At 43.7% G+C, this 22,996-nt stretch overlaps 2 protein-coding genes and 5 non-coding genes across 13 annotated transcripts; 3 read left to right on the top strand and 4 right to left on the bottom strand.

The window, feature by feature from the left end:
* Positions 1-216: 216 nt before the first annotated feature.
* On the bottom strand, positions 217-21,468 carry LOC6526493 (apoptosis-resistant E3 ubiquitin protein ligase 1). 7 transcript variants are annotated; one of them, XM_015197928.2, is made up of 10 exons: positions 19,529-19,618; positions 13,318-13,660; positions 3,786-4,228; positions 3,216-3,728; positions 2,954-3,152; positions 2,761-2,897; positions 1,982-2,707; positions 1,584-1,910; positions 1,226-1,488; positions 217-1,147 (listed from the first exon to the last, which is right to left on the bottom strand). In XM_015197928.2, exons 2-10 carry the CDS (start codon positions 13,391-13,393, stop codon positions 1,045-1,047), a joined length of 2,787 nt encoding a protein of 928 aa, XP_015053414.1. In that variant the 5' UTR covers positions 13,394-13,660; positions 19,529-19,618; the 3' UTR covers positions 217-1,044. The 7 variants fall into 7 exon arrangements, with proteins under 7 accessions (XP_015053414.1, XP_039226388.1, XP_015053416.1 ...); XM_039370454.1 differs by having other exon boundaries at positions 13,318-13,522; positions 19,529-19,595; XM_015197930.3 differs by lacking the exons at positions 13,318-13,660; positions 19,529-19,618 and adding an exon at positions 21,022-21,468.
* Positions 17,998-18,069, top strand: Trnaq-cug. Its single transcript has one exon. It is a non-coding gene; the product is annotated as a tRNA-Gln (tRNA).
* Positions 20,398-20,469, top strand: Trnaq-cug. The gene has a single exon. It is a non-coding gene; the product is annotated as a tRNA-Gln (tRNA).
* Trnaq-cug lies at positions 20,628-20,699 on the top strand. The gene has a single exon. It is a non-coding gene; the product is annotated as a tRNA-Gln (tRNA).
* A 253-nt stretch (positions 21,469-21,721) lies between the features above and the next one.
* Trnaq-cug lies at positions 21,722-21,793 on the bottom strand. The gene has a single exon. It is a non-coding gene; the product is annotated as a tRNA-Gln (tRNA).
* Positions 21,794-22,129: 336 nt separating this feature from the next.
* On the bottom strand, positions 22,130-22,201 carry Trnaq-cug. The gene has a single exon. It is a non-coding gene; the product is annotated as a tRNA-Gln (tRNA).
* Positions 22,202-22,322: 121 nt separating this feature from the next.
* Positions 22,323-22,915, bottom strand: LOC6526486 (neuropeptide-like 4). Its single transcript, XM_002087567.3, has 2 exons — positions 22,809-22,915; positions 22,323-22,674 (listed from the first exon to the last, which is right to left on the bottom strand). The coding sequence occupies exons 1-2, from the start codon at positions 22,818-22,820 to the stop codon at positions 22,492-22,494; spliced, it is 195 nt and encodes a 64-aa protein (XP_002087603.1). The 5' UTR covers positions 22,821-22,915; the 3' UTR covers positions 22,323-22,491.
* Positions 22,916-22,996: the final 81 nt, after the last annotated feature.

The raw sequence follows: 22,996 nt of genomic DNA, 5'->3' as shown, positions 1-22,996 counted from the left end.
ACCTTTGGAGACCTTGGAAAGAAAGTCGTTTGACTCTTATAACACCGGTTACTAGGGTATTTAGTATCAACAGGTACAATAATTTTCAATGGAAAAATATCAAACTTATATAAGAGCTTTGTAAAGGTGGTAAAACAAAACTATCTCACCATGTTTTTAGGTTTTTTAATTGGTTAGCCGCATGAATGGTGCCGTAGACTAATAAAACTCCAGCAGTTCCGTTCTAAACAGTAGATTTTTATTACTTTTAACCATTTGAACCAACCCTCCGCCAACCGATTGATATTGTATAAGCTTTTAGAGTTCTCTCAACAACTACAATTCCATTACATTTACTAAATTGTAATTAGTATGACATCTTTGATTTTTGCTTTGCGATTCAACAACATTTAAAAACTACGTTTCAACATTTGCATCCACATATTGCTTTAAGGAGAGCACAGCGAGGGAGAAGGATTTGGGATTGTATTCGAGTTGGACCAGAATTTGCCCTTATATATTTCGATTTTCGATAGAAGAAATGCATGTAAACATTGCTTATTGTGAATGTTTTGACAATATAACGATTACAATTAGTTTTTAGTTCAGTATACTACAAACTCTTGGGTTTCTCTGGGTTCTCTTTACACAGCGCATCTAACAGTTAATTAGAATAGTTTTCGGAATTATGGCTACTTATTTGCATTACCGATAGGTAGTTTAAAAGATTCCCATAACGCTTAGGTTGCATTAGTCTATAATACAATTATCACATTCCTTTTGATGATGATATATATTCGGTTTTAATTTGCATCTTGACTCGATTATAACTACACTCGCTACGTCGGCTAATCCGTGATTATTATTGCTTAAGGAATCACCCGCCGAGGGATAATAATTTAACTAGCCAGGGACTGAATTTAATTGCGTTTATCACTAGGCAGGCTTACGGACTAGTTCACTTAGTTGCTAGCATGACATGTAAAGCGCACGGAAAGGAACACAGTAGCGTAGCAGACAAAAACCGGGGGCTATTGCCAGCCCCTCCTCCATTATCCTATATATCTAGACCATGCCGAATCCCTCGCTGCCCTCGCTGATGGCCAAAAGCAGCGACTTCTCGAACTGCTCGTAGCTCTCGTAGTCCGGCAAACACAGCTGGTTGAAGCTGAAATCGAAAAAGTTTCGTTTTTAGAGAACGGCGAGATTAAAGGCAAATAATGGCCGATGGAAAAAGTTCACCCACCAGGTGTGCGCCGTGGGCAGGTTGCCAAAGGTCGGGGCCGCCGTTATCTGGAACTGCGGATTCAGCTCCTGGAATCCCCCGGGCGGCAACTGGGAGCATCCCGTGGTGAACTGCAGCAGCCGGGCCATCTCCGTCTGGCTGAAGTTGCTCACGCCGGCCCAAAACCAGGCCAAAACCCGCCGGAACTCAGCCGAATTGCCGTTGGCGATGTGGTGCGCCTTGAAGTCGCTGATGGAGTATTCCCCGGTTCCGCACATCAGCAGCTGCACATGAGAAAATATTGTTTTAATGCAGTGCAATTAAATTAGGTAATGAATTCAGAGCCAGTCCTTTACCGACAGTTTATAAAAATACTCACCTCCAGTTCGTTCTCATCGAAAATGCTGAGAAGGTTATCCGGTATGATGGAGTTCAGACCCTTCAGGAAGCTGTCCACCTCATCCTTGACGCTGTTGCACAGACGCTGCTGAGCCAAGGCATCCAGGTACTGGTTCTTGGTGGCATTGGTCACCCGCGTCCTGGCCCCGTTGGGTATCAGTTCGATGGTCTTGCTCAGCTGTCCACTGCTGGAGTCGTACATCTCCTCCACGAAGTACAGCTCCAGGGTATCCGTGGCATCGAGATCAGTGTCCAAAATGTACTTGATCTTAGACAGGTACAAGTCGGGATCGTCCTGTTCAAAGTACTGATAGGTAAAGAAAGAAATTAGGTAAGAACATGATTTAATATCTGGCCTTTCCTAACTAACTAACTAACCTTGTAATGCACCCTCAGACCAATAAGTTGGGCCAGAAAAGAGCGACTGAATCTGGCCCTGACCAGCTGGCGATAGGTGCCGCCCAAGGCGCTCTCAAACAGACACTTTCCCACCATCTTGCCGGCGAACTCGAAGTGCTTCAGCTTCAGATGGGCAGGACGCGTGGGATTGGGATGGACCAGCGCCTGATGCTTGTCGTGGAAGGTGCAGAAGAGGCCTCCGCGGGCGTCGAAAAGGGCACTGCAGACCAGCTCGAACCACTCCCTCCGCAAACCACCCCAGTCGATGCCCTGTTCACCCTGGAAGGTGACCTCGAAGTTGCCACACCAGTCGGACACCGAGAAGCCCTTGGCGGCCTTCATGCTGCTCTCCAGGATCTTCTCCCGCTGAACCTTCAGGGCCATCTTCTCGTGGTAGTAGCTGGCATGGAATTTGCGAACCTCGTGGTAGAAGAAGTCCTGCTTGTCCTTGAATGTCTCGGATCCGCCAATGTTCTTTAGCAGAAAATGGGTGAAAGTGGCAGCTATGATATTCCGATCCTTGGAGGCCAACTCGATCTTGGGTTGGGCACCGTCGTCTATGATGAAAACAGGGCCGTGCAGCTGAGACACCAACTGGGGCAGAAAGTGGAACTTGGTCGAGGGACACAGCCGGAATGTGGCGATCCTCTTGGGAATGAACTTGAGGATCATCTCCTTGATGGTCACCTGGAAGATCAGCGAGTTCTGAGCCCTCACATTTCACCCGATATCAATGTGTTCCCGAGACTACCACTCACCTGTTTGGGTCCCACATAGCAGAGCACCTTCCTCGGCTTGTTCTTGGACACACCGAAAATACTCAGCAGCTTGGCCTCGTAGCAGATGTTGTGCTTCCTGGAGGCTATGTTCTTGTGCACCAAGGTGGTGTCGCTGCCTAAAAGAGGTTACAAATTCATTTATGACTTGTAAAGGATATTTCCACACACTTACTGCTCAGCACAATGATGTCGAAGTCGCCGTTGGGCAGCTGCTGATCCCGGTAACTGATCACTGCCCGCAGACAAGTGGGTTCCGGAAACAGAGCTGTGACGGACACCCGCGAGTTGACCCTGTCGTAGGCGAAGACAATCGCATGCTGCAGTTTCTCCACTGGAACTCCATGCAGGTCGTATATTGCCACTTGGTAGCCCTGTAAAATAGCATAAACAACTAGTCAGTGAAAAGCGATCTCAAGAATATGAACATGCTGTACCTGCAGTGCCTCATCCGATTGGTTCTGGTCGAACAGACAGGAGTTGCCGAACTCATCCCGTGGCTCGATGTGCATCAAAGTGGGTGCACCTGCGCAGCAGATGACCGTGCTGGCGGGCCTGATGAACCTGGATCGCCTGGCATCGATGGCACCTGGCAGAAAGGAACGCAGGAAGGGCGATCCGGCGATGTGACTGGCGCCAATTAGCACGGATATCTTGTATTGGCCCGCAGTGCGAACCGTGAACTTGACCTTGGCGATGTTGGCGTTGTTGGGATCGGTGGAGGAGCCCAGTTCGCTAATGGTGACCACCTTGCGAGTGCCCTCGGTGACCTCGACGAAGAACTGGTCCGTATCACAGATGGGATATGGCTGGCCGTTGCGCTGGAAGAAGCGCACCACGAAGCACATGGTGCCGCCGACGCTGGCGGGATCCTTCCAGTCCCACTGCACCTTGCAATTGGCGGGCAGCAGATACTTCCCGGTGACATATTGCAGCAGCGAATGACGGGCCTGCAAATAAAAAAGGCATTTAAATACCCATTCTATCTAAAATGCCTTGGCGTTTACCTCTGGGGCCAATGAAGGCTGTGTCATAGCAGCCAGGGTGACGAGGCCGGCGACTGAGACGGATACGACCAGCATGCCGCCCCATGTCCATGCGTCCTGGTGCTGGCTGCTCTTGACCACCGTCGACCAGAGCTGCGCCTTGAGGGCGTCCAGTTGGGCCTTGGACGTGGGCAAGTTCTGCCGTGCTCCCGACCACAGCTGCCAGTCCTTGCCGAGGATCTTGCTGGCCCGTGAGTCCTCCAGCCAGTAGACGTCCTCCAGCGAGGCGACCTCCACGGCCAGCAACCGTTGGTAGTGGTGCTGCAGCCGGTGATCCCGCAGCCACTCGCGCAGGATCAGCTTTTGCTGCAGATGCAATGCGGCCCGCTGAAGACGCTGCTCGTCCAGAGGGGGCAGCTCCGGCAGACGCTCCGGATCGCCGCAGCTCGACAAGGAGGAGATTCCTAAATGGAGCGGAAAATATTCGAGTTTTAGTCAAGGATTTTACTGGGCTCAGCTTAAATGTTAAACCCAATAAACAATTTTGAACTGTGTAGTTCGGCAATGAGGGAAATAAAGCGCCTTACAAATAGAGTCCAACTTTTCTGGTAATTGAGTTTAATGGTTAAAGTTTCGGAAACTTTGCCGTCATGTCAACTGTTTGCCAATGTCACCATCAACGTCGAGGCCTCCATCCGTCACTATACGAGTGCTTCTGGGCTCAACGACTTCCGATGGTGTCTAAAATTACAGGACAACTAATTTGGCACGGCGACTACGTCAATGCCGTCGATTGCCTCAAACAACTGGCAACTTCCAATCAATTACGTTTCAATTTTTTATGACTTAACCCAATGCCGAAACCGAAAATAGCCAGGGAAACGACACTTAATGCGTTGTTTGTCGCTTATCGCTGGCTGAAATCGAAAACAAGAGGTTCCCCACTGTCACGTAAGGACCTTTTCTCCACCTCCTTCCGATTCCTTGAAAGCTTAGCCCTGTAGTAACGGCCCTCCCGCTGTTTCCCCCAATCTCAATTCGGCGAAAAACTTTCATTTGGCATTATTGCAGCGCAGTTGTTGCTGTAAGTTCGACTTTTCACCATGTAAAAACGTAAGTGGGTGACAGAGACAAAGAGGAAAAACTGCAAGGTGGTGGGGAAAACGTGGAAATGAAAAACAGTGGTTTCATTTAATATGCCAAGTAACTTCGAAGGGGAGAAACGAGTGCAACTGTCCCGGAGCAGAGAAACATTATAGTTGAAATATTCATGAAAAGCGCGAACCAATTTTCCAATTTATGCCATTGGAAAGGAAAACTATTTTCCCAGCAGAAAACTATATATGTAGAATATTTAGATTTAAGTTTAGAATTATTTTATTACCACTCACCATAATGGAAAAAAACATTCATGAGCAAGAAAGCTGTGCCAAAAAAAGTGTAATAATGGGGGGTGAGGAATCTCTGAATCTCTGAATCTCTGCCGATGGTAAGCCCAAATTAACCCCACGAAAAGTCAGACCATCCGGCTAGTTAACCTCGGTGAAATGCACTTAAGCCCGGCTCCCACGGCGGACCACGAAATCCAGCTAAGCCAGGAACCGCAGGACTACGAAAAAACTACGGACCACGAAAGACCGCAAAGCGAGTAACGTGCAAACGAAACCCAGGCCAATTGTGGTTTGATGGCGAACCCCCTAAATCCCCCTCGGAAAAAAGTACAAATAATAGAATATTCGAGGATGGAGTCGATGGTGTAGGCAAAGTTTGCGTGCCTGACATTCGAAAACGAATTCATTTCGTTACCAATTTCTTTCGCATTTCCAAAGCCCCCCATTGGCCACACGCCCAGAATTCCTAACTTGTTCATATTTCGCGCGAAACGAACAACTTCCGTTTGATTTGGCCAAGGCGATAGGAAAATATACGTATTTCGATGGCAGAAAAATGCCCAAAGTGCCCCCGCACAGCCCAAAGTGGCAACAATGAAAAGTAACTTTCTACAGAAGAAAGCCGTTTGGCCTTTTCGGGGTTCTACTCTGAATCCCTGGTTATTTGTATAATTAAAGTATTTCCAGTGCATATTTAATGGGGCTGCAGCAAACGACCTTTGGCCCAATGGCTGATGGCTGATGGCTGAACAGGAATTACTAATCGTTTTTAATTAAGGACCAGCGACAGGGTGACGGCGGAAAAGCTGGGAAAGTCACTAAAGTGGCGAGCTGACAAACAAAGCCGAGGGGAAGGCTGCTAAATGAAAATGCCTTCTGAAGGTTAAAGCGCGACGTGCCAGGATGATGATGACGATGATGATAAAGATGATGATGATGATATAGATGATGGGCATGGGAACGGGTATGATGATGAGGATAAATGTCAAGTGAAAGCGGGGGAGCAGCAATGACTGATGAGCCCGACTTTTGACAGTCGGAGCTGAAATGATGAGGGAAGGCAGGTGAATAACGCCCCAAGTGAAAGTCCTGGAAAGGCAGGAACACACACTCAGAGAGAGGACCAAATAGAGACAGAGATAATTCCCTTATCAAAAGTTACTTAACGACATCAGAATAAAAGTAATTAAAAGAACTTAGAGCTGGTTCTAATTCTATAACGTCGAGCAATTTGATTTAGAGAGCCTGCAGTTAAGCCTCTAATTGAATATTCACACTTAGGCACTGGAAATTCGGTCGATTGTTTTCATTATATTTTCGGTTAGCCCGGCGCATTATTGAATTATCAATAAGTCTATTTCCTAGACGAATCAATTACTCATGCCATACGAGCAACGAGGCGTATGCTTGATGTTCTCATGTCCTCCTGCCTGCTGATAGCCATCTATAATTAATGCAGTTTATGGGATGGAATAATTTCATTTGCGGCATGTACACAAAATGCGAGCAATAGACTGATAAACACATTTGTGTATACAAACAGTTATCCTGACAGCTGCAACACATTGCACAGTTTCAAGTAACTTTATAGAAATTCTTACCCATTGCCTCACCGAAGCACAATTTCACTTTGAGTGTGGGGAAACTCTTGCCACTCGTGGAACGCATGACGCCGCCCACGTTGATGTGGCCAACTATTACGGATATATCATAGTGGCTCGCCTCATCGGGAGCACGTCCCCTATAGACGACATAGCTACGGATGAGGACTAAATCCGACCTGAGGGAGGCATCTGCGGGTGAGCAGTGCATCTGACCCATACGCTTCTGGGTGTATTTCCTTTTGCCTGCGTTAATTTTGACAAACAACTCTAGAAAGACCTGCTGACTCTCGAATTCTCCCCTGCCAAGTTCTTTTGTTCGCTCATTAGCCCAAGGATGGCAGGTTGGCCCAGGCGGAGCGCCGGCAAAGTGCTGGGCAAATGTTTGCCGAACGAGCCAACTTGGCCTATTAGCCAAGGACTGCTTAAGGCCAGAAAATGTTATGTGCCCGGCGCAGAGTACAGTGCTTAATGCTTAAGGAGGTTTTTTCTCTGATTTGTCATTAAAGAAAGCAGCTTACTCAAGCGCTTTATAAATTAGTACTGAGCTTCTATGGAATTTAATGAGCAAAGATTTTTACCAAAACTGAAACTCCTTCGAAAGAACTTAAATGGTAAGCTCATTTTTTTCTCACACGTTACATGTCTTTATCATTGTTCCGAAAATTGATTTTACAATCTCGAAACGCGCTGTTGTTGCAGAATGCCACCTTTTCCAGAGGGATGCACGGAATGATTTCGCTGTTTATTGTTTGCCTTTGACTGTCTGCCCTCGCTTTTGCTCCGTTTTCCTCCTGGAATGCCCTGCTTTTCCATCGTTTTCCCTCTTTTTGTGCTCCTGCTCCATTGTTAGTCCGCCATTGTTGTGCTCTTTGCTTTATCCTTTTTTATCGATTGTTCTCCGACGTTGGAGGCTGCAGGAATTACAATTTGAATGACATTCGATCGCAGAAGGGCGCGGGGGCTGCAGGGAATGCAGAGACGTTGAGCGGTAGAGGGGAAAGGGGAGGGGGAGGCGGGAACGATTAAGGTTGCCACAACAAAAGCCGCAATATTTTCCTTAACCCCCTTGCTCCTTTTGTGTTTGTTTACCAAAGTGAAAAATTATAAAATTGCCAGCTTCATCTTCCACCGAGGACATCCTGTGTGTGTTCCCCCCTCACCCCTCCCCCCTCCCATGCCACTCATCTCTCTTAGTGGGTGCACTCAAAAAATATTTTCTTTTATTTGAAAATAGAAAAGCACAGAAAATACACATTTTATTAAACTTTCTATCCATACAATGAACTGATATTCCCTCTATATTTATTTTCAATTTGAAGTCAAGTGTTTTTCTGTGCGGAAAATGATGAGCTTCACTCTGAAACCCATTCGAAACATATTTGATACGAAAAGGGAAGGCACTGCAATACACTTTTCATATAGCTCCCCATTTTGTTGTGCTCTTAAAGCGGCATAGCCGAGTGGAGCTTAAAGTTTGGAGGGAAATAAGTAGAGGGAATATTCAAGCGACATTCGTGGAGCTGGGCGAGTGAACAATGTGCGCTGGCTGCACTCGACAGCTGCAACAAATTCGTCCACAAATATTTCATCTGCTTACAATAATTTATGTGCGCTGTCTGCAGCAGACAGCCAGCAAGAAAACAAGCAGCCGCAGCAAAGGATGTGGGTGCCAGGAATATTTGCATGTTTAATTTAAAATAAAGCGCACTCACTGCTTTGCAGCAGAAACTCATACACTTGCGTTTGCGTTTGCGTTTGCGTTTACGTTTGCTTTTGCGTTTGAGTGTAGGTAGAGTCATACGAATGCAGCAGCAGCACTCACCCGGGGCGTGCCACACTTGCCTCAAGTGGCGGCATAAATTCAAATGCCACTTTGGCAACAGACTCGGCAAATTACGTATACGCAGTGTAGGCACTCCTCTCTCTTTATCTCTCTCTCTCTCTCTGTCGCTCTGTTTTTCTCCGTGTTGGCTCCCAAGTGTCCTTACAGCAAGCTGTGCTCACCTCTCCCCATTTAGGTTCCCCTTCCCCGCAGGATACCCCGCTTTCGTCTGCTTTCAATATAAATCTCGCAATTTGGGCAAAATATGTAGCCAAAATAGTATGAGCGACTCAAATGTTGGATGTTGCATGTGGTAATAGGACGTAGCTGAGCTACACTTTCCACTGCTGAGCTTCATTTTGTCTATTTACGGCAGAGTATATCGTAAATCGAGTAACGTAAATCACTAGTTAAATATTTTAACAAAACTGCAATTGGAGAATTTAACTGTGGAAAGTCACTTATTAGCTCACTTCCCAGCAAGAAGCATAAATACCTTAGGCATATTCGAAACACCTTTGCTAAGCCATTTAATCTCCAATCTCGATATAAAGGACCCTCTAGACAAACGATACTCTATCCATACTTTCCAGCCAGAGAACAATTTCATTTATTTGGAAAAACATTTAGGCACACACACAAACACAAGGATGTGCAGGGTCTCGTCCTCCGGGGAGCGACAGCAATGGAGACAGGCGACAGGACAAAAGGACGGGGCCATAGAAGGTGACAGGAAGTGCAGGAAAAGAAGCCATCATCACATAGTTCCCCAGCCCTTTCCCCGCCCCGCACCGAACTGCAGCTTACCAAAGTTTACCTGGACAGACAAAATGAGCGTTGCAATGAAATTTTTAAGCACTCACACCGGCAAACATCGCCAGGCATTTGGTAAAAAGGCCCAGTTTGAGTGGAAGGTGTTGCCGTGGCAATTGCCTGCAAATGATGCCACAGCCGAGAATCTCGGATAAGATGACTGCCTCGTTGGCAGGCGATGAGGAAAAACCAGGCAGGAAAAGGCAAGAAAAGGCTCTAGTAGCCGGTGGGGAACTAGAAAAAGAAACTAGTGGGCGGAAATGAGAATACAGAGAAAATGTTTAACTTGTTGCAAATTTGAAAGGGTTATTATACATGCAAAAGTAGCAGTGAGCAGTAAAACATTCCCTTTTGTAACTCCTAAGCTTGTATTATCAAAAGATAGTTATCAGTTAGAATGGAAAAAGTCTGTCAAAGTTTTTTTCAGTGCATTTGCAAAGGCGAAAAGGCTCTGACTTGGAGCTCTTTTGGCCATCGACAAGCCAGCCGCAGCTGTTGCACCTGTCTACATAGCTCACCGTTGTCTCCGTTTTCCCGCCCCGCCTGGAGTCCCCTCCCCTCTTGCTGCCGCACATTTTTGTGGCAAGGATGCAAACATGTATCCTTTGCATGCGGGCAGCCCGCACAAGCCGCACGGCGCAACTTTGAAGGCAAACAGATGTTCGCCGCTCACTCGCAAATGGGTGTCCCCCCCGCCTCCAAGCCACACCCCCTTTTCAGCAAGAAGGTGTGACATTAAATGTCGCTTAATTTGAGTGCCCCTCGGCGGCAGCAGCTGTTGCCGATGGTGCGCCGAGTGGCAAGGATGCAGGAAGCAGGATGCTGGATGCTGGCGCACATTTGGCACTGCGGCTGCTTTGGCTGCATTAGAAAACCGCAAGAGGAGCCAAGAGGAGGAGGGGGCATCATCAGCCAGGGGCATTATTCACACTCAGGAATGTCAGGGAAGGGGGAGGGGAAGGGGGAATAAATTCTCGAAATAAATTGTACGAACATGATATGCAGCTGCAATTTGCATTCTATCGATTTATAATTGAGTGGGAGTTTTGCAGTTGAGTTTTGCAGGGAAATGAAATAAAATGCAGTGCTGGCACAGAAATGCTATTGGAAATGGTGATTGGAACTGTCTTATAAAAACACATTAAGTTGTCTTATATCGACCATAATTGCTTGGCTATAAATTCTCAATAATAGAATATGCAGGTTGAAAATGTCACGTTTTTAGACAAATGTGAGTGTACCAATTGCCGCAGTTGCCTAATTATTTTAAGCAATTATATACAAAGTTTTATTGTCATTAGTTTTTCTGGATTATTTAATAAAATAATTTAGTTCAGTGGTATTCTGCAAACATTGATGCTCATTTTGCATGCTTATCTGCCCCAAATTCAGTGCAACAACTCTTCACAATTCACAGCGTATCACAATTTTATGGCATTATTTCCGGCGCACTTCGACAAAATGCAAATTTAAATGAAATTTCAATTGCTGAATTAAAAGTCATTACAGCTCTGCCCCAATTGTTATGCAAACAAAAACCCTTAACCTACTTCCGCCTGCCAGTTGGTGGGCTGGCATAAATTCTATTATTTATTCATTAATTTAAGGCCATTAAGGCCCTGGCCTGAACCTAATCAAAATTTGCTGGCTCTCGTAAAATAGCATAAGCGTAGTTTTCAAAGTTTCGCTATTTGATCTCTCCTCTGTTTCGAGCAATTTAATTAAGCACGTGGCCTTTTTGTTTCTGTTTCCAGCTGGTGGGCGGAAAACTGCATTTTCCCCGGCCTTAGACGCGAAAATCCACAAAAACCAATTTGCAACTTTAATGCACACACACACACACACTCACACACGAAGCGCAGGGGCGGAAAATGCCGCCGACACGCCCACTGAAAAGCAGTGAAATATCCACTGACATGAGCCTGCAACTTTTACCTCCGCTTCTCGATTTTTGCGGATTATTTTTTGCTTTGCCTGCAACTAACTGGGTAAAGAGAGGCCAAATTGGGTTAAAACCATAATGCCAAAGTATTAATGTTGCAGCTAGAGGACGGAGAGGGGTTTTCCAGGGGCGCAACCGCAAACATGAACCGATTTAGGTAACCGCTAGGTAGCCTCTGTATATATGCACACACACATATACATATATGTGGCAAACATGGCAGAAAACATTTGCCAACTGCCATCAGCACCGACTGCACACTGCACACTGCAAGAGAAAGCCTTTCACTGCAGCCCGGCAATTAATGGCCCAAAAGGTAGAAGGGCAGCCATTGGAAGTTTATGCGGCAGGTGCGGGCCATGCAAATACCCTTAAGGATGGTAGTAAAATCCCTTTAGAGTGTTTAAATATAAAGTAACCATGTAAAACCACAAGAACAAGTTACACAGCTCTAGTATATAGCAACTAATTTCAGTAATTACGTTTCATTTTAAGTTTTATATAAATTTTATTAAAGTGGTCGCACATTTGCTAGTAAAAACCCCTGGAAAATAATCAAAATTTAAGCGTGCCCACTTTACTCGTGAATTCCTGCGGGTTCCCAAGGACCTCCTGTGTGTGAAAGGCGAGCACCTGCTCCCAATTTTTAGGCCCTGCACGAGGGTATGGAAATTCGGAAAACGCAGGTGGAACATGGAATATTTGCTTGCCCACGCTCGCACACATGCATACATGAGCAGGATATGCGGCTTTCTCCTTCCACTTTCCACTTTCCACTTCTCACACCCCCCACCACCCATTGGCAACATGGAAACTCGCATAAACAAATTTACACGAACGAAGCTGCATCACTTTGGCATTTGCCAATTGGAGTTTCGAGTTTCGAGTGTGTATTTGTATTTCTATTCATATGTGAGTATGCATACATGTGTGTGTGCCTCGAAGGTCCTGAAGTTGAGCTGAAAATACTCACGTTATTTTAACAAAATAGACGGAAGTAGGACGCCCGATGAACGGAAACATGAATTTCAACTCTGCAACTCTGTTAAATGACACTTATTGACATCGCTTAATTGGGCGTAAAGGAAACAGTGGAAGCGCATTAATGCACTCATTCCTTTTCAGTCGACTAAATGGTATTAAAAAAGCGTCAATTAATCCTATCAGCTGTCGACCATCGGAATTAAAGTGGGCAATCAGGTTGAGGGCTGTCATTAATGAGGTTTCAAGGATTATCCTTTTGACACAATGCTGACTCGCATTTAATTCAATTTAAAGTCTTGCTGAACGCTTTTCTACCAATGCAGCAGTTCAGTTTTTTAAATTTTCTTTATGGACTAAAGTCTGAAGTTTACATTTTCCTTGGCCAAACACTGCAGATGTTGCATCATTGGGCCTGCACTTTGCCATTTCGATTTCCGAGTCTATAACTGCGGCCAGACTTAGGCCTTCCCACACCGAAAACCGCTCATACATTACGTGCATAAGAGCACTTTGCTGCCCATTTGCGTTTTGCATTTCGGACTGGCTTTCAGGGGGTCCAAAACTCCCTTCAAAGAACTACCCCACAATCCCCTTTTCGCAGGCTTATGTCACTGCCATGCAAGCGATTTCCAACCAGTCCACGAATGAGGAAAAACCACCTCGACTCTCCAGCACTTGACGTTCGTTTTAATTAGAAATGGGAAAAAGTGCACCGATTGCACACGTGAGGCTCAATGCGAAGGTTAAGCTAGCTTAATTCTGGAGGCTCACGGCAAAGGCTTTAAGCAAAAACGTAAATATTTGAGCTTTGTTTTAATAAACCATATGTGTTTAGTGTGCACTGTGCAGTGTTATGGCTGCTCAGGGGAAGCGGAAACGGAAGCACTCGAGAATGAGCGCCATATTGCGCATACGCCGCATTAGCCAAAGTCAAATAAGGAAACCGAATTAGAATTTGATGCACCCGCTACACGCGGCCTTTGATCAACAAACTCACCTGAGGACGAGGACTGCGAATGGCGCATTGTGGTGGCCATGGCAATGGAGTTTATTTCCGACTCGGGCGACCACATGGTGATCTCACTTCCTTTTGCACTTTGCGTTCCAGTTAATGCAGCCTATATATATGGGGTTTGTTTCACAACCACAACTTAATGGCTAAGTCATGTTGGCCACGGCCTTTTCGATTTTTGTTACGCCCACTTTTCGTTGTTTTGTAAATTTTAATTTATTAAAAAAGTTTTGCTCGCAAAGTTTTGACATATTTCATGCATAGCTGCGGATTACCAACCGATGGCAGCTGAGGGGGGCGGGGGAGGCGTGGTCGTTGGTAACAAAACCTTATAGTATATATGCACACTTTTTGTATTAGTTGAGTAACAGTTTAATGAAATTAAAAGAAAATCCTAAAATAAAAGTGGATGAAAATTTGAGAGGAGAACACAATTTTTAATGGAATGAGATGGATAGCACGGTGCTAATTCGATTGAAGAAACTTCTTAGTACTTAGATACTGGAATATATTAAACGACTCAATTTTAAAGATATAACATATTTTTCTATATTTTTCATACAAATTCCATCTATTTTCTTTTCAAGCATCGCACTGTAAGCTGCTTTATAGAGATTCTCGTTTTTCCTAGATTCCACTTCCTCATTTTCTCCTCCAATTTCGCAGTAATTTTCGTTCTTTGTCTGCCAAGAAAATATATATGAAACTTGCCAAAAGCTTAAATCAAAATGAAAGTTTATTCCCTCCATTCCCTCGCCCAGCTTTTCTCTAATCCAGTGCCTTCATGACCGCCATTAGCTGGCAGGAAAAGTGCCCGTCCCTCTGACCCCCCGCAGCCTTAATTTTAAACACATTTTCAAGTGGCAAGTGCCAAATGACAGTGGCAACGAAACAACAACACCATCTATCCATCTGCATCCTTGGGCAAAAGGGGTGCAAATCGGGGGCAAATCGAGGAAAAACTAGGAGCGTTTGATGGCATTGTAAGCACACACCTCCCCACTCCCCGCTTTTGGCCGCCTCAAATTGCTGTCATTAACTTGAAAGTGCAGGGAGCAACAAAAGCAAGGACACCGCAAGAAAACAAAGTCCTGTTCTTCAATTGCAACATCTATTTCAACAACTATACTTAAATACTTTTCCCTATAAAATTGGCATCTGCTCCATTTTTCTCAGTGTTACTTGTATTTAATAAAAGGTGCGGAACTCCTTTTGTTTCCAGTGGATCCGAGGCAAAAGCTCCTTGCTGTTGACCTGGCAAGGACAACTATTCCAGATCTAGTGTACATATACCTCGTGTTCGAGTAGCTCAACCCATTGCGTGTGCTGTTTGGCTGGCTCTATGTAGTTGTTATTGCCTTTTCTATATAGTTGCTATATGTTTATTTACGCAGCTGAGACTCAATTACAGTCAAGTGTGTGAGACGTGAGCGGGGGGAGCGGAAAGAGTGAAGAAAGTGGAGAAAGCGGAGATAGGGGCCATGGTCCTCTGCGAAGAGAAATTGCTGACAACAGCTCAATAAAAACTACAAACGATTTGCGCGTGCCATCTCGACAAGGATAATAAACAAGCTAGTTTGCAGTCGACAGGACAAAAACATCGAATCGCAAACTTGGCCAAACTGGCAGGAACTTTCGGGAGAGAGAAAAATGTGTTCTTCAATAAGAGACAACAATTTGAAAGATAAGTGTTTCAAAATCATTCAATAAATTGCTCGAAACTTAGGTGGCTTCATAAAAAACAAACTGATGCTAATGAAGATTCAGATCCATTAAAACGAGTATATAACTTTATAGCTACCCCTAACAATATCGGAAACCATAATTTCTGCTGGGGAAATCCTCCACTATCTACCATTAAAACTTTAGATATCTCCGGCGTAATCCCATTTTCACTGGGCAATCAAATCCTGTCGGTGGCTGCCACTTCGATGTGCAGAAGTCACCCATCTTGATTCGTGGGACCAAAAGGAATGGAAAACCTCTGGACAGGGCCAATATTTATTGATGGCGCTCTCGACATTGACAGTGGGGCAAAAACGTGCGGGAAAATTATGCGGCATTGCCCCTGCTGCCCAGCGAAGTCAATAATTTCGTAACAGCCACCGAAGGCAGCTTCTCTGGCGATGATCATCATCGCCATCATCATTACCATGGGGCAAGGTGGCCATTGATGGCGCCATTTTTGTTTTTGTTTGCCCAACCGATGTGCGATTTGTGTTTCTGTGTGTGTAAATGTGAATGTGTGTGTGTGCGGGTCCTGCGACTGCGAGTGTGTGCGAGATATCTGGTAATGTGAGCTGACAAAACTTTCTCCGTGTGTCTGGCACTTGTTTGTCTGCGTTCGTGTGTGTTTACTGTCGGAATATGTAATGAAAGTGAGCTGTTCATTTGCTTTGGGGTCATCAAATGGCCCGCACACTGGCAGAAAAACTGGCAGGCAGACGGTTGGTTGATTAAACAATAATTTACAAAATATAACGCTTAAATTTGATTTTGATACTTCAAATATTAAGAAATTAAGCTTTTTAGTTTGGCATCTACTTCTTGTTCAATCAAATTCAATTATCTGATTTTCGCAAGTGCATGTTCAATCTGCCCTCCATTTACCATTTCCCATTTCCCTTTCCGCCTTTTGTCTTGCGTGTAAAGTAAATAATGGCTCGTGCTATATTTTGTTGTTTTACGAGTCGACCAAAAAATATAAAACCATGTAAAAAATAGTAGAGAGTGGCAACAAAAAGGGCAAGTAGCGCCTGTGCTAACCATAACTTGTCATAAGTCTGGGGGTTCTTGAGTTCTCAGGTCGAAGATACGAGTAGAGCCAAATATAGGCATGATACTGAAACTTTTATGACTACAAATTTCTTTAGTGCACAGCCGGGTCGAAATGCGTACTTTATGCTAATACGAAGTGCAGGATGGAAAAAGGGCGAGGACTTTGGGGCCAGGACCAACTGGAGGCCGGGAAAGTCGCAGATGGAGAATGACTAGGGATATGGGGGAAATGCGGCTAGATTGAGAGACTGCGGCAAAGTTTTGCTACCGCGCTTTTGCGGAGAATATTGGGCCCAGAACTTTAAAATTATCCTCACATTTTTGGCTGCCCGACAAATGTGGTGGTGCCTAAAAGTAGGCAATACAAAAAGTATTCACAAATATTTATAAATTTCTATTCTATGTATATTTTTTCCAGGGCATCATACAAATGAAATGCGTTTCTATTTCCTATATAGTCAGCTCTAAACTGTTTTTCATTTTCTTTGGCCTGCTCACTTTTTGCTGCTCTCCGCCGCTGTTATGCAAGTGGAAAATAATCTTTTGCGATGAAATGCGCAAATGGTTTTTTGTTTTCTCCACACGCTTTGTTTGTTCATTCAAGGACGCCACAAAAGCAACCAACAATATGATAATTTCGCAAAGCAGGAGACGGCTGAAGCCAAAATGAGATGTGGGAAACTTGGCTGCTGCATTATTATAATTGTGGCTGACAAATGCGACAAAAGCAAGCAGCAAAGCAGCAAAAGCAGCAACGAGGATATGCCACAAAATGCTGTCGAGGGCCGTGGCAATAATGATAACTAACCGCAGAAGAGCGTCGCCGTCGCTGGGTAACACATACATAATAGGTAGGTACAGGTAAAGGTCCCTACAAGGAACGCATACTGATAGATACTAAATAAATAAATAGAAATATTCTACTAAGATCTCGCTAACATCATTATGAAACTAAAGGTATATTAGGGATGTGTTCCTTATAGGCGATTAACTGCAGACAGTGTGTGTGTGCGAGCGGGACGGCTGCAGGCAGGAGGCGTGTTTCCGCCCTGACATCTTTGGCCTACATAACAAAAACAGTTGCAGCTGTTACGGCACCCGGAGAAAGAGAGGGGTAGAAAGCAGTGGTAGGAGACAGTGATAGGGAGGCAGGAGGAGAAAGTGCGAGCGAGAGGGAAAGGAAGGACCTACAATGAGGCCTCTTGTTATTTGCACATGTGTAGCCCTTGTTGTTCGTGTGCGCCTTGCGATGTGTTTTTGTTTTCCTTGTCGTTTTGTTTACTGTCTTGTATTTTTGCGTTTTCATTCTTTTTTTACTTCGTTTTCTGTCTCTTGGCACTTGTGTCACTTTTAACTGCTTGCGAGTCTCCGCAGGCTCTCGGTTGGGGTATAAAACCTTTTAATTTGCTCAGCCGCACACTCCACAGCTCCTACTAGCCAACAAAATTCCCTTTCTGCCGACAAAACAAGCGCAATTTCCTTTTAATTTCCTTGCCAGCCGGAATGAAACAAAACATAAAGAAAAGCAAAGGAAACCGAAAAAGGTTTTCGGCCCGCAAACGAAGAAATGGGAATATTTTGTTTGCTTTCTCTGCCTCCGACGGACATTGGTCAATGTTTACCAAACAATTATTTCCTCTTTTTGTCGCACAAACTAAATGCTTCCGAATCTCCAATTTCTTGCCGTTTCCTTCCTGCCATTCCGCCTTCGATTGGGCAACCACTTGTCTTCGACTCGCATTGCTTCATGGAAATATGCAAATGTTTGCTTTACACCGATTTCATCTTTCTTTTCTGCCGATCTCAGCTCAATCAGCTTTCTTCGGCCCTCGGGTATTTTTGGTAGCGGAAATCGAAGGGAACGATTTGGCGATCGCCGATCACCGCGGTTCTATGGTGTAATGGTTAGCACTCAGGACTCTGAATCCTGCGATCCGAGTTCAAATCTCGGTGGAACCTGAGAAAGTTGTCTTTTTTTTTTGTCTGTTTTTATTTATTTATGTCTTGAACAAATATAGGTTAAAAAATTTACATAATTTACTATATGTAAAATAAAGCTAATTCTTTGCCCTGTGAAAATGAATAGCTTCCAATTACTAATATTTATTTATAACAAAGAATTGTAAATTTAAAATAGAACTAAGCCTTTATAACAAAACATTTCTCATGCTTTGGCCATTATGTAAGAACTGGTTGAACAACGTTGGCCTAACCTGTCCACAAACATTGGTACACATAAACATTATACAAATCATTTCCCCAAATGCCACTTTATGCATAATTGACCGAACAAGACCCTTTTTTCTCTCGTGCCGTTAACTCATTAATTAATATGCAGGTCAAAAGTAAATGCGATTTAAAGGTTAAGCGCGTGTGTTGAAAAGGAAAACCGGAGAAAGGGGGACAACATGGGGAAAATGGTAGGTGCGACAACAAGATTTCGAGTGGACATGGACATGGACATGTACATGGTCCAAGTGCGAAATGGAGACCATTGGTAGGGACGAGTGTCATCAAAATTAATTGCCAATTAATTCTTTATGAGCCGGCCGATCTGACCAGGCCAAAAGAATACAACAACGACAACCAATGAAAGTTGAAATAACAAAAATAACAAAAACGCACGGTAAATCGCAAGGAAACGCACACTGAGAAAAACAGTTGGAAAGAACTAGAACTACAAAATGAAAATTTAAGTAAAATATTTCAATTGAAGCACTTGGGCACCTAATACCAACTTATTACGACAATGTTCGTTCACGTAATTTTCGCATATTTTTCACGCTTCTGTTGCGAAACACTTCGCTGTGCACACACATTGGACAATCCAAAGATGAGTCAGTCAGTTTATTTAGATGGGATAATGGAGCACACGAGCCGAAAACACAACGGAGGCAATTCCTCCAGGAGGTTGGAGGCCCATAAACTGGCGGCGCACTGAAGTGTGATGGGGGTTGAGGTGCAGGTGGGGTTGGGGGATAATCTCACTCCGTCGTTCACGCCAACAATAAAAAATTAATATGCCAAAATGTGGAAAATTGTTCGGCGCGAAATTTGCTTTCTGCATGGACCCATCGCGTATTAGCAGAGATTAGCCATGGATCATTAGCTCTGAGTGGGCGTCTCAAAGGAGGGAGTTCAAAATAAAAATAAAATAACACGTGCTTTTCTATATAGGTTAGGGTCCTTTTTCGTGGCTTTGTTGCCCTCGTTGTCACGGAATGTTGTGACAACTTTTGCGTGGAAAGGAAGGAAAGTGGGGTGAAATATGAGCAAAACCGAACGCGATGGAGCACAACAAATCATAACTTTTGGCGTTTTTTGGCCATTTATATTGGGCTTGTTATTGGTTTTATCTGTTTCTGTTTTTGTTGTTTCTCTTTTTTTTATTTGGTATTATTTGTTTTTGCCGTTGTACCAAGGAAAAACGGGGAAAAACGCGGCGGTTTCCCAGGCGTGGCGAAATGTGAAACCAGCGCGTCTCAAAGTTAAACCAAAACTGAGCATTTAAGGACTTTTACGATTGATTTTATACCGAAAGACACACTCCGAAAACCGAAGCCGAGTGACACAGAAAACGCTCGTGTCCCGCGAAAGGAGCCGAAAATTCACGAGGACCCCTTTCGGAAAAAAGAGCTTTTGCTGCATCCTGGGCTCCTTCTTCACCTGCTCCTCTTCCTTCACACCCTCGCCAAATCCAGCAGGTTGTTTTTTGTTTGGCGGGCTTTATTAAAATTACATTATCATTAGGCACGGCACCATGTGCTTAATTAGCTTATTTTATTATTTCTAAGCAACCAAGTCCGAAAGGCTTAGGTAAGCCCACTTACTATACCCCGAAAAAATAAATGTTCCCCTAATTGCTTTTTGAACTTGTTTGTTTTACAATTGCTCTAAAATCTTATAAATTAAGATAAAAAAAAGAGAATAATTATAATTATGTAAACATTAGTAAATATTAGTCCCGAATAATAGCAAAAGTGCGATTGTAATTGAACAAAAATATATATTTTTAATTCATTTAAAAAACAACCCAATATCAGAATAGGAACCGATTGGTTGACGAGGGTTAAACAATTCCAACGCCTCGAGTTCAAAGACAAGTTTATCAATCTTTTTATAACCTTAGCAACAAGAAAATTGGTAACAATCAACAAAAAACAATAACAACTTGATGACACAAAAATAGATGGGAATATCGGTGGGCAACTTTCTCTTCCATGATCTTCGGTGCTTATCTGTCTTTATGCACTGGAAAAGTGTCTCTTTTCATTCATCGCTCATAGAGGTTCTATGGTGTAATGGTTAGCACTCAGGACTCTGAATCCTGCGATCCGAGTTCAAATCTCGGTAGAACCTATACTAAGTTTTTTTTTCATTTTTTTTGGTTGCTAATTTTTTTTAATAAGGTATATTATCTGTTTTTAATATGTATGGAAATTATTTTCAGAAATTGGTCGTATTTACACGTTTAGTGGCTATTTTTGGGTCTGTTTGGAAAAATGGGAGATCAGCGAGGTTCCATGGTGTAATGGTTAGCACTCAGGACTCTGAATCCTGCGATCCGAGTTCAAATCTCGGTGGAACCTGATTGAGATTACTTTTTTCTTTTAACTGGAAGAAAAAGAATGATCATTCATTCTGGTTCTAACGAAATCGTTGACCGAAACTAACAAGTTTTATCGTAGCACGTGTGTTAAGAAAGCTTTGAAAGCTCAATTCGTCAACAAAGTACCGAAAGTTTCTGTGGGCGGGAAAGAACGGGACGGGGAGAGACCCCCATCAGCAAATACAACAATTTTAAATTATAAACAAAAGCCAGGGGCAACGGCATTAAACCTACGATAAGCCACAATGCAACGGCCCCTTTGATAATTGATTTGGAAATAAATCAATCATCTACGCACTCACCTTTATCCCGAAACAATTGCTTATAGGACGCTAGGTTCTCCGATTCCAGCCATTCGTCGACGGTGGGAAGGGGTGGGGCGCTGTGCGGGGCGGCGGGATGCGAGGACCAAATCAATAGCACTATCTTAACCAGCGAAACGGTGAACATCAAACTCAACACCAGGGCAATTAGGACCTTTAACGAGCGTTTCAACATAATCTTGAGAGTCCGATTAAACGCGCAACCGTCTCTTTCTAGCGGTAGTCGAGAATTTTTGATTTGGCGCTACGAATGCAGAAAATTGGCGAGCAGCAAAACACTATCCATAGCCACACGCGATAAACAAGGCGAGCATTATTTCAGGTATTAAGTTACTTTAGCTGAATGATTTATGCAGAAAAAAGCGCAGAGTGCAAAAATGCAGCGAGAGCAAAATAAATGCACTGCGCTGCTTCTTCTTCGATTTTGGCTGCAACTGTCAATCTGATACTGTGGCAATCCACTTTGACCATTCACAATGGCAGCCGAAACAGCTGATTAGCAAAGACACCAACCCCCAGTAGATAACACAACCACGATTAAGCACGATTTTTGTGACTTAGTTTAAGTAAAGTTATCAGTTGTAGTTTATTTAAGAAGTGTTTTATAGTTATAAAATTAAATAGTGTTTATCAACATAAAACATAAAGTAGAAAAAAAATAAAAAATAAATTCCAACTCAGGTTCCACCGAGATTTGAACTCGGATCGCAGGATTCAGAGTCCTGAGTGCTAACCATTACACCATGGAACCGTTCGACGAGTAAACGACAAAACCCATAAAAATTTTACATCACATGAAACATTTGATATAGTTGACGGTTTCCATTGACTTTGATTTTAATAAATGGAAGCTTATTTGTTTAAAAATGTAAACTTCAAACAATCAATCGTTTTCGTTAAAGTACCATCATGAAATTTAAAATTTCTGTGAGCTGACAGAATTTAAACAGAAAGAAATAAGACTTAAGCAATCTATAATTAAAACAAATACGATAGGCTTAAAAATAAAAGATGAGCTAAAATGAATTTATTGAAAAATAATATAAATAAACAATATAAAATAAATAAAAAAAAATGTTTGTTGCTCAGGTTCCACCGAGATTTGAACTCGGATCGCAGGATTCAGAGTCCTGAGTGCTAACCATTACACCATGGAACCGCTTGTCGCTGTGATGTCCACAGCACCTCAGAATTTCCGCTGGCCCTTGATGCTGATGTTTTTCGAGAAGGTAAAAGGTTTAATCGCAGATTGGACCGACGATTTCAGAAATGCATGATAATTTGCTCTTCAACGTTTTATTTGTTCAACTTTTGTAATTTTTTTTTTTGAGTTTTTCAAGCACTTATGACTAATTTGATTTGCCAGCACGCGCATATTTGTAATCCGTATTCAGATGCATAATCACGAGTCGTTTGTCGGTTTGCATTGCAACGCGTTGTCCGGGGCACTTAGCCATAGTAGGAGTAGGGCGAAGCGTAGTATCCTCCGGAGTAGGCGTACGGGCTGGCTCCATAGTAGTACTGGGGGGCGGGCTCGGGGCTGGCAATCGGGATGGGGGCGGGATTGGCACGGGCAACTGGAGCGGGAACGGCCAGAGCAGCGGCGAAGAGGGCGGCGAAAACGACAACCAGCTAGGAGAGGAAAAACGATATTACAACAATGAATTTCAACGATTTTTGTATTAAAATTTGAAAGCTTAGCTTTAATTTAGTTTGCTGAACTTTTACTATGCACAAGGATACTGCTTGTGTTTACCAAAACTCACCAGCTTGAACATGTTGTTTGCTTTGATTTTCCTTGAGGACTTGAGGTGCTTGTGTAGCGAATGCAGTTTGTGATTTGATGCTCTTTCCCACCTGCCAGCATTCTTATATAGTCCTCTGCGAGACGTACAAAATTCGCACTCATGACTTATTTATGATGTCGCACTTATGGACTCTGATCCGATTTATG

This window comes from Drosophila yakuba, chromosome 2L (assembly GCF_016746365.2).
Source record: "Drosophila yakuba strain Tai18E2 chromosome 2L, Prin_Dyak_Tai18E2_2.1, whole genome shotgun sequence".
NCBI lineage: Eukaryota > Metazoa > Arthropoda > Insecta > Diptera > Drosophilidae > Drosophila > Drosophila yakuba.
The sequence above is the reverse complement of the archived record's forward strand: the minus strand, read 5'-3'. Positions and strand labels throughout refer to the sequence as shown.

Coding starts and splice junctions, on each gene's coding strand:
- LOC6526493 (XM_015197927.3), bottom strand. CDS start 6,976: ATGGGTCAGATGCACTGCTCACCCGCAGATGCCTCCCTCAGGTCGGAT. Junction 2,898..2,953: donor CGACATCATTGTGCTGAGCA/GTAAGTGTGTGG, acceptor AACCTCTTTTAG/GCAGCGACACCACCTTGGTG. Junction 1,148..1,225: donor CTGCCCACGGCGCACACCTG/GTGGGTGAACTT, acceptor TTTCGATTTCAG/CTTCAACCAGCTGTGTTTGC.